The 14,536-nt window shown below is 24.3% G+C and overlaps 1 protein-coding gene across 1 annotated transcript; it reads left to right on the plus strand.

Moving 5' to 3' along the window:
- The first annotated feature begins 730 nt into the window (after positions 1–730).
- LOC126895214 (uncharacterized) lies at positions 731–6,819 on the plus strand. The gene is made up of 5 exons (XM_050666827.1): positions 731–817; positions 1,004–1,151; positions 1,303–1,439; positions 6,074–6,235; positions 6,455–6,819. The coding sequence occupies exons 2-5, from the start codon at positions 1,102–1,104 to the stop codon at positions 6,604–6,606; spliced, it is 501 nt and encodes a 166-aa protein (XP_050522784.1). The 5' UTR covers positions 731–817; positions 1,004–1,101; the 3' UTR covers positions 6,607–6,819.
- Positions 6,820–14,536: the final 7,717 nt, after the last annotated feature.

Raw genomic sequence — 14,536 nt, forward strand, 5'->3', positions numbered from 1 at the left:
ATCCAAAATCAAACACTCTGTATACATAGATAATTAATAATTAGTGATTTCAGTATTTTACATATATAATTTTTACACGCATAATATTACCCTTTAAGATTCTTATACATAAATACAAAGTGTACACGCATAAAAACTTCTGATGATTTTAGTACCTTAATTTTACTAGAAAAAAAATCACCTAACAAAATATAAAATTATTTACTTCCAAATATATTTTCTGACAAAGTAATCAGATATTCTGAAAGAATTTATATATTACAATACCAATGCGGCACCTATGACTAATTACTGAAACAGTTTTTAGCAATAATTATGAATTATAATAATACTTGTGGGATTTTTTAACCACTATTATTACAGGGAACTTGTATCAATTATGTGTTGTTTATCTTTGAGTATCTTTATGTAATTATTTTCCCCATAAATATAATTCTTTAACAATAAGTATTATTTAATTTTATAATTATCAAGAAATGAAAGCATAAAAATCAGAACTCACAAACTTTACCACTCATTTAACTTTAAATCATTCAATGGATACAGAGTATATATTTCATATGGAAAATGAAACTATTTATTATTTGTTTGTCATTAAATTTTTTAATGTTATCAACGATGTGCTCTGTAGAATTCTGTAAGTATCGCTTTTTTTAGATGTCAATTTTCAGTATTGTATTCCACGTGATACCATTAAAATAATACGTGTCTCTTATTTATACAGCTAGTTTTGTGACACCATGTAAGAAAGATTTGGTAGACTTGAATAAATGCATTGTCAATACATTGGAAACTCTCAGACCCCACTTGGGAGGAGGTATGGTAGTATAATATAATGATTTGCTTTGTGTTTTAATTTTTGTACGCGATAAAATTGATTATATTAAAATGTGTTTAATTTCTTAACAGTCATATTATTTTTTTGGTGTTTTGAATAGTATTTTAAAATAATTATAGACAATTTTGAAAGGTGAATGACTATATCTATGAAAATATTTTTTAGGAATTCCCAAATACAAAATACCTCCTTTAGATCCCTTCTCACTACCGAGGCTAGAAGTGAACCACTCGTCGGATTCATTTACCATATACGCGATACTGATGACACTAGTAATATCAGGAGCAACCAAAGTAACAGTATCCAAACTAAGGTAATAAGTCAGTAAATTTTCATAGAAAAATGTACCCTTTTATCTTTTTTAAAAATTTAAATTAGTTGAAGAGTTGAAAAATATAAGAGTTGAAGACACTATTTTTTATTTTCTGACTCAAATTTTTAAATGAACAGATAATTTTTTCTAGTGTAAATCTTTCGGATTTGACGGGATCGGTGAGCATGGAATTCCCCGATTTGAACGTGAGCACATTATACGATATGGACACAGATGTAATGAATTCCATGACATTGAAAGGGGTAGGACATTGTAATGCAACCATTAGTTAGTACCATATTTTATTTTGAATACTAATTTGTTTTTAATTATTAAAATAATAATTATAAAAATGATTTAAATCAATTTAAGTCACAATGGATAATATTACACAGGGTGATTGACTAACTATGCCTCACGATTTTTCTTTAAAATTATCAGTGTTATCAAATATATAATTATTTTATTTGTTGAGCTATTTGACAAGAAAAATAAAAACTCCATCTTCATCCCTTTACCCTTAAATCAATATCAACTTTAGTTTTTCAAATAGCATCTCAGTTTTTTTTTTTTTTATTAATCTTGTTTAGCATAAAAACAAATTCTCGAAAAAAAATCCAAATTTTAAAAAATTCTAAACGAGATATTATTTAAAGTTTAGGGGATTTAACAAATAAAACAGGAGTCGGGTAAGTACAGTAACATTAATGTTTAATGTACCAATAAAAACTACCGGTGTATCGCAACAGGAAAAACTTGGGTACGCTTGCTCCTCTCTAATGTGAGTAATACTCACGTCCCCTAAACTTTAATGAATCATAGCCACTGATAATTGAATAAAAAAAAAAAAAATTTTACGAACAATTTTTTTTAAAACTAAATCTAATCTGATTATATAAAAAAATAGGGTTACTATTTGGAAATCGAATGTTGATACTGATTTAAAACATAAGGGATGATCATAAAAATTTAATTTTACTCACTGAGCAGCTCATGATAGAAACATAATATTTCAAAAAAAAAAAAGATATCTTATATTTTCAGAGATAATTTTTGAGGCATAGTTAATCAATCACTCTCTGCATACAGTGTTAAAAAAAACTTCGATGCAAATCTGCAGATAGTGTTTAGTTTTAAGAAAAGATTGTCGGATTATTACAAAAATAACATCAATTCCTTTTTCCTTAATTGTAACCTGATTACACCTTTTATGGTTCATAAGTATAATACATGAATAAATACTTATTATAGTAATTAATTTTTTCATCCATACTTCAGCATTGTAATTTTAGTTCATGTTATGTACGTAAGTAAACACTTATTACGTTATTTACTAATAACAGTACGCGATTTCTTATCTATGAAAACTATTAACATTTGAATAAGCATTTGTAATTGAAATGAAAAAATAAGAAAAAAATAATTATGATTATAAAAAAAAAATTTTAGAAAAATTGTCTAAAACATGTTGAATTTTTAATTAAATAAATTCATATTTCATAANATTCATGTTATGTACGTAAGTAAACACTTATTACGTTATTTACTAGTAACAGTACGCGATTTCTTATCTATGAAAACTATTAACATTTGAATAAGCATTTGTAATTGAAATGAAAAAATAATTATGATTATAAAAAAAAATTTTTAGAAAAATTGTCTAAAACATGTTGAATTTTTAATTAAATAAATTCATATTTCATAAATTTAAACGTGAATAATAGTGTATAAGTGCATTTATTATGAAATCTCCTAACAAGGAATATCCTATAATAATATGATTACAATTAGTGATGGGAAATATCGAATAGTAACTATCGAACTATTCGATAGTCATTCAAAAACTATTCGAATAGTAAAAATATTCGATAGTTCACAATATGTTCGAATATTTTTAAAAACTATTCGGTACCTCCATTCAAATAGTTTTTAAAATGTTTGATAGTTTATGCTAAAAATAAAATATTCGGTGGTATAAAAATAGTTTGAATAATTAATCAATAGTTTAAAATATTTGAAAATGAACATCACTAATTTTTTTTATTATTAATTGTATCCTATTTATAATCTTAGTACCCTGAATAAACAGTTTTAAAACAATCCTATTTAGATCGTTAGTGTTATTAAAACAGCAAAACTATAATTTTACATAAGACCAATATTTTAGAAAATTTAACTTACATATTTTTTTTTGCGAAACATTTTATTGTAAAATGATTATTTCGAAAAATAAGAATGATTTTTATTAAAAAAATGAATTTTACCAAATTATTTTTTATTTTAATTTTTTGAGCAAGTAAAAATAATTTTAGAAAATTTTTGTGAATACCATTTTAAAAGAAAATATTAAAATATATAATTTATATTCTATACATGAATTTTCAACCCATATTTATCAGTTTTTACCAACGACTCACAAACTAAAAATAAATATAATGGTACTTTTTACTGTTATTAATTGTATAATAATTTATTTTAAGTATTCGTTAATTATCTTCTTATTATAATTAATTGTACTTAATAAAAATTTTAATTAGAACTAATCGAATATTTTTTGAAACCATTCGCTAGCCCATTCGAATATTTTTAAAAACTATTCGATAGTTTTTTAAAACTATCGAATACTATTCGATAGTTTAAAATATTCGAAAATGCCCATCACTAATTACAATGATAGAATCACACAAATTAATAATTGTTATCACTTTTAACTTAGCTAACCATGGAACACTCGTAGTTGACATACGATAATGTATCTAACTTTTGTTGTACAGATTAAAGATAATCATTTTCGTAAAAAGCGCGTTAAATGTTATTATTATCCTTGGAAAAGAAATCTCCTACTGTTACCAGTAAATAACGGTCAATTTTTTTTTTTTTTAATGGCAACATACATATTTAACTAGCTTATAAAATATAAAATAATCTAATTAAGAAAATGACTCACATACTTTTGAGAACAACTTTTGAAACACTATTTTAGAAGCTAGTTAGATTTGTTCCACTCTGTATTTTCAAATAAATTTTGATACTTAACTAAAATGAACTGATCATACAAAAGCCTATTTAAATTTGAACAACATAAATTAACTATCTTAGTATATAATACTTTACTAATAATGTGATATAACTAATAAAATAAATAAAAAATTTATATACAAGACAAGTCTTCAGAACATATATATATATTTTAACTTATAGTATGTAACACAAGTTTTAATTTAATATATGTTTAAAAGTCGCAGTATTTCCAGAACACTTTCAAAAGTTAAGTTGAAAAAGATCAATTTTTCATACGTATGTATAATATTTTAAACTCCTCTGTATAATATTCCGAAATTAAAAAAAAAAAACCAGCACAGTAGTGACGTGGCATAGTATAATGATATCTGACAGTGATTAAAATCGCTATAAAAAAAAAACGCTTCGATGCAAATCTTCTTTAGATAGTGTTTAATTTAAAAAAATTGGTGGATTATTCCAAAAGCTACATTATCTGCTATTTCCTTATTAATATCCTTAATAAGATAAAGTATGTCGAATGAAAAAGGGATTATTAAAAAATATTATTTCTCATAAAAAAATTGTGTTGATCTATACACTTTTCAATAAGTTATTGCATTATAAAAATTTAAAAATGGAAAAAATATTGAGAATTTTCACACAAAAATAGCATTGGGTAGCCTTTTTTACCATGAAGACAAAATAAAATCCGAAATTTTATTTTTTCATAATAAAGTACATTACATTATCTTTAATTTAAGATATATCAAAGTGTCAGACTTTCCGGAACACTTACTAAAAAGTTAAGTGTAAAAGTAAATTTTTTGTGAAAAAATTGTCAGTTTAAATCCCCCCTGTGGGCAGGTAAAGGGTTAAATTTATAAAATAATATACCAACTGATAGGTAAAGACATTAAACATCTATAAAAAAAAAATTATATTGATTTGTTTATTTTTGAAAAAGTAATGACAGTTTTAAGAAAAAAAAATTGAAAAAATTAGCGATTTTTAAATTTGTAATTTTTTTGGAGATTTCCCCCATTTACGGGGAACGAGGGAATTTTTTTCAATTTTTAGGGTAATGTCTTTGACTAGATACGATTTGTGATCTTTTGATGTATCGTTGAAAGAAATCGGTTCGGTGAGAGCTGAGAAAAAGTGGTAACAGACACACACACAAAAAACACATCATAGTAAAATTAATACCTTCTCAGCTCGCAATCGAAGCTAAAACATGTTGTATGAAAGGAACATGTATAAACTATTAATAAAATAGATTATATTAATCCTGTCGTTTTTCAAAGAGTTATATCAATATAAAAATTAAATATAATGTATGAAATCGAAAATTTTAATACAAAAATAATATGCTTCTTAACAATAGTGACCAACTACTTTAGAATATGGTAAAAATTCTTTAATTTATAGAACTAACATAAGCTTTATCTGAATTTGATTAAAGGACGCAGTATTTCTGGAACATTTTCAAAAATTAAATTAACTTTTTATACAAAAGTTGCTATTTTAAACCTCTTTGTATGCTGTTAAAGGGTCAGATTTCCAAATATATCTAGATATATATACTCAAAGTATTTATACAAAAATTTTATAACAGCTAAAAAAATTTTCAAAATTTGCTATTTTTTGTGGAATGTTCTCAATTTACAAGGAATGAAAATTTTTAAGGTTTATGTGATTAAGTAGACACAATTTTTTATCTTTTGTTGTATCGAAGATAAAAATTGGTTATAGTGAACTGAAAAATAGTAGCGAGATATACACACATCAAAAATAATAATAATTAACACATCATAGTAAAATTAATACCATCTCAGCTTTGAATCTATTCTAATATTCTGTATAATGTTTCATAGACGATAAAAATGTACAAATTATTGAAATCAATTATAATTATTTAGGTAATTTAAAAGTAAATCTAACTGGTCGAGCAGAGTTGACATCAAAAGATATGAATGGTAAAACTTATTTGAAATTAACACATGTAAAAATTACTATGCTTATTGGAGATGCAGTGGGGCGACTTGTTGACAGCAGCAACGACGAAGAAAATATAATGTTAAGTTAGTTTATGCTAATAAATCCTTTCATCATAGACGTATTAATGAATTTTATGCTCTAAATAAGAAAAAATTACAACATTTAATCCAATTAAATTTTTTTTATGAATAATATTTTTTTAGATAGACGCTAAAAACGCCAAAGATCTCGCAACCTAACCTCTTTCAAAATACGTCTCTGACCTTAACTATTAATTTTAGTAATTGTATAAATTATTTTAGCGGAAGCTGCTAACACGTTTTATGATATCAACCGAGCAGAGATGTTAGAAATGTTTACCCCGATAGCTGAAGAGATAGCAGAAGCTCTAGTAACAGAATTGGGTGGTCAAGTGCTGTCATCATTACCATATAATGAAATGTTTGTAGATTGATAGTAGACTATGTAGACATTTAAGTTGTTATAAAGTTAACCTTATTAAATATAATATTTTACTATAGAAATATCACTTACATTTTTGATAATAGTTAATAAATCAAAAAATTATTTTTAATGAAAAATAATAATTAAAAATTAATTAATTATTTCATCAGATAAGTAGTTTTTTATAATGACTTTTTTAAACTTTTAAGAATAAATGTATTTGTATGAAACCAAAAAATTATTTTAATATTATTGTATAATATACTTTTTATAATTTTAGACCAATGGTCGCTTAAATTGATACCGCAAAAGTTTCATTTCATAAAATGAAATGTAAAAAATTTAAAGGGATTGATGCAATTATTTTTAATAAAAAAATTTTGTTACTTATGAATAAATACACTACAAGGAATTTTCATCAGAAACAAAAATATACTTTTCTAAATCAACTTTTCGCGATGTTTTCAAATGTACAATTAGATTTTTCTATCACTTCTAAGTTTTAATATTATTACTTATTATTAAAAAAAAAACCAGCACAGGGGGGTCGCGGCACTGTGGTGCGTGGCATAGTTGGGTTAAGTATAATGATATCTAACAGTTATTAAAATCACTATCATAAAAAAAGACTTCGATGCAAAGCATTAGACAGTCTTTAGTATAAAAAAAATTGATTGGCTAGCGTTAAAAGAAATATCACGAACAAAAGAAATATTATGTCCAATAAATTATTCAGTAGAATTAAAAGAATTTAATAAATTAGTTCATATTGTTTTATTAATTTGATTTACGGCTAAAGTTTTTTTTTTAATATTAAAGTATATTACATAAGCTTTAATTTAAGATATATATATAAAAATTTCAGTATTTCCAGAACACTTTCAAAAGTTAAGTTGAAAAAGTTCTATTTTCTATATGCATTTTTTAGATTAGAAGCCCCCCGTATATAGGGAAATGATCTGATTTAATAAAAAAGCATGTCGAATGAAAGAAGTATATAAATATTATTTCTTATAAAAAAATTGTATTGATCCATACATTTTTCAAAAAGTTATAAAATTTTAAAATTAAAAATGTAAAATATAAAATCGAGAATTTTAACACAAAAATAGCATACGGTAGCCATTTTCACCATGAAGACAAAATAAAGTCTGACATTTTTTTTCCATAATAAAGTATATTACATTTGCTTTAATTTAAGTTATATATAAAAGTGTCAGTATTTCTGAAATACTTTCAAAAGTTAAGTTGAAAAAGTTAATTTTTTGTAAAAAAGTTGTCATTTTGAATCCCCCCTGTGGGCTGGTAAAGGGTTAAATGTATAAAAAAATACATCAAATGATAGGCAAAGTCATCAATCATCTATAAAAAAAAAATTATATTGATATGTTCATTTTTGAAAAAGTTATGGCTGTTTTTAGTAATAATAATTGAAAAAAATTCTAAAATTAGTGATTTTTAAATTTGTAATTTTCTTGGAGATTTCCTGCATTTACGGGGAACGAGGGAAATTTTTTCAATTTTTGAAGGTGATGTCTTCTATTAGATACGATTTGTGATCTTTTAACGTATCATTGAAAGAAATCGGTTCGGTGAGAGCTGAGTAAAAGTGGTAACAAACACAAAAAAAACACATCATAGTAAAATTAATACCTTCTCAGCTTCGCATCGAAGCTAAAATAATTTATTTTACCATAACTTTTACCTCAATTTCAATTTTATTATTAGAAAATTTTAAGAGAATTAAAAAAATTGTATCGTTAACATTATATTAATGTTAGGAAGTTTTATAATTACTATTTATAGTAAATTTATCAGAGTAACAAATATTTTTTTACATTTTTATGGTAATAGATAACTTAAATAGAAGTAATAGTAATAATTTCCTAGTAACTTTTGTTGTTTGAAAAGATTCTACAATTGAAATATTCAGAACTTAATTAATTTTAATGATTTGCTTTAACTAAATAAACCAATCAGAACAAAAAACGTATTATTTTTATTAACTTTGATGTCTGTTTTCACCGTATAAATATATAAATATATAATATATAAATATAATGCACGAAAAAAGGAATATTTTTACTTTTTGTCATTTTTTGTAAGTACTTTATATTAATTATTTATTTACAAAAATGTATAATTTTCTTAAACCAACTGCTGACATTCAAAATTAGAGTTCAATATTGTCTATTAAAATAAATTATTTGAACAATACTTTATTAAATTTATAATTTATGCTTTACGCAATCTATTTTTGAATTTAAAAATCCTACTTAAATATTCCAAAGAAATACTTATCTAGACTTTTTCAAAAAATATATACTGATAGTTTATACATTAACAATAAAAAATGTTTTTTAAAAAATATACTGTGTTGCTTTATTTGGTATGTGTTGTGGAGACTATATTATTTTACGGAATGATATTCGGGAATCAAGTTGATAAATCATTAGAAACTGCTTTAAAATTAGACACAGGATTCGATTATCCTACTTATGATGAACTATGCAATTTGTCAATTTTAGAATGCAATAATAAAATCTTGGCAGGAGAACAATATCTAGAAAATGTTGAATTAATGTATAAAACGACCATAATATGCAATGACCTTTATTGTGGTAATATATTTAATTATCTTCGATATTTGGCTCTTTTTTTTTTCACTACAATTCCACCTAGCCCTAGATATGATATAAATAGAATTACTTTAAATGAATCGATTACAAAACAATTTTTAGTTACAATGATAAAGCTTGATTTCAGTGATAAACAAACCATTTTTTGGATGATACATTTATTTAATAAGTATATTCAATTGTTTGGTAATGACATACATCAATATGGCCGGTTTATTTATCCTACTCTCGAAATCGTTTACAATTCAATAAAATATGCAAGTACGCAAATATGTCGAAAAAATAATAAATATGAAGTATATAATATTCCTTCGAATGATTCGGAAAAATATTCTACTCTCATGAACCTAATAGATGTTATGAATCGAAGAAAAGAAATCAACAAAATTGTACTAAGAAATACAGAAGAACAAGAAAATTCGTTCTCACTCAGAAGTATTTACCTGTGTGACATAATTGAAAACAAAGAATTATTGAGAACTGTTATAATAGATTTTGGTGAACAGAGTGAAGATACTTTTGAAGCTATCTACAATGAAATATATGAGGCATATACAACGGCAAAGAATTATTTTTGGTTCAATTTATGGATGAAACAAATTGGAATTTACCAAAAAAAATTGTTAAACGTTTTTAAAACCGTTTTAATGCACTTAGTGAGAAAAGGTTTAATGTACAGTTCATTAATGTTAAAAAAGAAAAATGTAATAAATGCAAAGAATAGTCTACGTCGAATGCATTATTTTGTTAATCATATTATTATATTATTTGAAGGTCAAGAATTTCATGATGTTCAAAAAGCATTAAACTCTTTTGATGAATTACCGACATTCACTGAAAATTTTAACCTATATTTTATTGTCGTTATTCCAAAAATCGAAAGCATAATAAATGAAATAAAATCAAACTCTTTTAATCTTATTTTAAATAATTTAATTAGTGAACCAGGCTACGAATCGACTATCCATGATAGAACTAAAAAATATATTTCAGAAATTGTGTTAAGTGTTAATGAAATCAATACTATTAAAAATTTAGAGACATTCACAGATGATAATGATATAAATATGAATTTAGTAAGAATATATTCATTTATAAAGTTAATTGAGAGATCATTCCAAAATGTTAACTTAAAAACAATATTATCATATTCAAAATTTACTGAATTTTTCCAAATATTCGGTAGCTATAGTGATAATAACAGAGAAAATTATGTGAGATTATTGGAATTATGAAAAATGTTTTGTTAATACAGTTAAAGCAAATATTAATCAGTTATTTTCAATTAAATTAATATATTTCTAAACAATACTAAAATTATTTTTAATTTTATTTAAGTTTATTTTTTAGATTGTTTTGTGTAACGTGAATTTTTTTTGGTGAATCATTTAATTTATATTCATACATTCAATTGATAATAATATTATTTCTTTATTATCGTACAAGTAAATGTTAATAAATATTTTAACTATGCAAATTTTTTATAAACTATTCTATTTTAATGAAAAACCTAATCTAATTTTAAATGTTCATCCAATATTATATACTTACTGTGAGTGTTTCTTATTAAGAAGATAGTCTTGAGTTTTATGTGTCTTCTAACAAGACATCCATAAAAGTCTGCAGACAAATCTAAACGTAACCTCATAGTTTGAGGTAACAATTTACTATTAGAACCTTTAGAACATTAAATTTTAAATGTTTTTTCAAAAAGATTTGAGCAAGTAGCAATAGTCCAAAAAAGCACGATAATTACAATTATATATGGTAATCGGTTATCATAAATTGTTATATTAAATTAATCTACTGATTATCATGCTTGATAGTAAGGCTAAGTTTATTAGCCTTTCCCTATTTGTGTTAAATGTTTAGTGTAAGCTTTCATTTCCAATGTTTCGTTAAAGAATTGGTTCTTTTCCAATTTTTACTAACACAATAGCCCGATGGCAGATTAAATGATTATGGCTGATTATCAATATAATTTTCTAACACAATAGGCGTCATCCAGAAGATCTTTTTGGGTCGCGGCGGGTATTCAGCGGCAATGGTGATGATGACGATAGATACATTGCTACACATGACGTCACAACTAGTTTATAAAACATTCTATCAAAAATTGTTGTGCACCGTTGCGTTAATTTTATTATCATGAATATGATAATATCTAAAATAAGCGGTAGTCTACCTTGGAACCCAATAGGAAAATTTTAATTTTAATCTTACAAGGAGAGGTCACGGAGATGGGGTCACCGATTTTCATAAAATTTATATAGATTTAATATATATTGAATACAGAATCAGACATATTTGGAATTTTTTGCCAATGCCCTCCCTAAGTCGAGAAAATTGACTTTGAAAATTTTAATTAGCTTAAATAGGGTCATTTTTCGTTAAGTAAACAGTGCGTGTTATGGTCCAATCTACAATACGTGATTCTATGACACGTACATACTCGGGATCTATAAGCCTCATCATATTATTAAACTTTTTGCATTTTTTTCATTGTTTTCTCTTTGAATTATTAATTTTATGTAATATTTGTTAATTTTTTTTTTACAAATAAATAAATTCTATTTTTTATATTAACCGGGTATGAATATATAAATTATAAATGAGAGAGATTTTTGAAAGGTTTAACGTCCAGTGCTAGGTTTTGCGTGAAGTTCATATTTAATGAAGAAGTAAAGTTAATCATTTTTTTCATTGAATAAAATTATATATATATCGATTAATATTTGCGTACATTTAAAACTCTTAAATTATTATTTTTTAATTACTATATTCAAAATTAATAATAATAAAAAATAAAATTATATATTATTATTTACTCAATTGACTACGATTTTTAGTCATATAATAAACATACATTTTTTTGAAAATTACAATAGGTTAAATTAAAATGTATAATGATTTTATATATATTTAAAGATTCCTCATGATCATCTCTTTATAAATATATTCTTACCCAATTAATAGTAAAAGTTATATTTATGTGCATAAAATATTGTTTTATTTTAATCATATTTTTACTATTTTATATGAAATATGTGTGTGAAATAAATAAATGTAAAATAAATGTGAAGACAAAATAAAGTCCGAAATTTTTTTTTTTAATATTAAAGTATATTACATAAGCTTTAATTTAAGATATATATATAAAAATTTCAGTATTTCCGGAACACTTTCAAAAGTTAAGTTGAAAAAGTTCTATTTTCTATATGCATTTTTTAGATTAGAAGCCCCCCGTATATAGGGAAATGATCTGATTTAATAAAAAAGCATGTCGAATGAAAGAAGTATATAAATATTATTTCTTATAAAAAAATTGTATTGATCCATACATTTTTCAAAAAGTTATAAAATTTTAAAATTAAAAATGTAAAATATAAAATCGAGAATTTTAACACAAAAATAGCATACGGTAGCCATTTTCACCATGAAGACAAAATAAAGTCTGACATTTTTTTTCCATAATAAAGTATATTACATTTGCTTTAATTTAAGTTATATATAAAAGTGTATATGATGTCTTTGACTAGATACGATTTGTGATCTTTTGACGTATCGTTGAAAGAAATCGGTTCGGTGAGAGCTGAGAAAAAGTGGTAACAGACACAAAAAAATAAATAAATAATTAATTAAACACATCTCAGTAAAACCAATACCTTCTCAGCTTCGCATCGAAGCTTAAAAGAAGATCTCATTTCCTTCGCTTAACGAAATTTGTTTTTTTGAATGTAAATTCGTTTGAGTGATATTAAAAAAAACATACACTTCTACCATAACATACGTATATTTATGACTCATGTTAATGTTGGATATTTATTTATTTATTTTTATGAAACTGAGCGTGTCGCCTTTCCTTCCGTCCCTTCAGGTTTTGTGTATACCTTTCGTCGGACGTCACTGTGGTAAAACGACACTATGCTTAGATGTACAGGCGGAGTATTTGCAAATGGAAAGATGAAAATAATATTTTTATAGTCTTTCTTTCCCTTAGACTGTGTCCTTCGCCTACTACCAAATAATAAAATGTGAATATACCAAGAGTTAGACGCATGGAATGATACGTAAAATAACAATAATAATAACATGTATACATAGGTGTAGGTTTTTATCGAATAACATTTTTATGAGTCCTCGAGGGATTAGTGATATTTTACATTATTGAAGGACTTGAGTTTTGAAAAGATAACATATATTATTTTGTAAGATCTTGGACAAATAACCAGTCAGGTTAATCTAAGGACTCGAAATACATCTTTTTTTAAATACCAGTAGTATAATTTGTTAAAATAGGAACATTTAAAGTACTCATCGTTGTTAAATCTAAATAAATATAGAAACCATAAAATTTCAAAACAAAACATCTTCAATGTCTGATAAATATAATTAATTTTTATTTAACTGCGAATGTTTCAATTTGATAAATAAATTATTCTCAAAAAACTATAGTATTACTACGACGGTTTCTTGTAGTTTAATAATTAAATAAAATATTTGATACTATTTTTATAAGAATTGGATTGTTATTCAAGGAAAAAAAAACCAAAATTTGTATATTAAATCAGTGTTATAGCCAAGAGAAGGCTAATGAGGTTATAGCCCCTTCCATTGGCCAAATTCTTTTTCCAAGAAAAAGTTTAAAGGAAACTATTTCAGAAGAATTAAATTTAATATTTAATATTACGTCCTGAATTATTTTAAATCTATTCACTTTTTCATACAATAAAAAACTTGTCTCATTTCCAAATTGAATATTTAATTAACATGATAAATGAAAAATATATAAATTTAATTCTATATACTGCTTATCTCAGATTAGATAAAATTAATAAGCTAATTATAAACAAAAATTTATAGTAGTATATCAACTTTTAAAATTTATATTTAAATTCTAAAATAGTCATAAATATGAATGGACAATTTTTTTAATTTTAAAATAAATGAAGAACATTAAATGTCATAAAGTCATAACTACCAATATTAGAATAAAAATGTGTTTTTTTATGTTGACAATATTTATATGTTTTGCTCTTTAATATTGATATTTGCCCCCAAAGAATTATTGCACCTTTGAATCACACCCTAAGTACTAGAGTTCGTTGACGATATAGATATTTGGATTCGATTTCGATGTCGTCGACATTCTTCATTTTCCCAGCGATATCGATTATTTTTGAAATATCGCAATAATCAAAAAAAAATCTTCAATAAAAAAAACTGTTTGAATTTTAGTCGTTTTGTTATAAAATACATATTATTTGATATATGACCAAAAACAATTGGTAATGTTAAGTG

This window comes from Daktulosphaira vitifoliae, unplaced genomic scaffold (genome assembly GCF_025091365.1).
Source record: "Daktulosphaira vitifoliae isolate Bord-2020 unplaced genomic scaffold, ASM2509136v1 Scaffold_1, whole genome shotgun sequence".
NCBI classification, from domain to species: domain Eukaryota; kingdom Metazoa; phylum Arthropoda; class Insecta; order Hemiptera; family Phylloxeridae; genus Daktulosphaira; species Daktulosphaira vitifoliae.

Coding starts and splice junctions, on each gene's coding strand:
- LOC126895214 (XM_050666827.1), top strand. CDS start 1,102: ATGACACTAGTAATATCAGGAGCAACCAAAGTAACAGTATCCAAACTA. Junction 1,152..1,302: donor GTAACAGTATCCAAACTAAG/GTAATAAGTCAG, acceptor AATTTTTTCTAG/TGTAAATCTTTCGGATTTGA. Junction 1,440..6,073: donor ACATTGTAATGCAACCATTA/GTTAGTACCATA, acceptor ATAATTATTTAG/GTAATTTAAAAGTAAATCTA.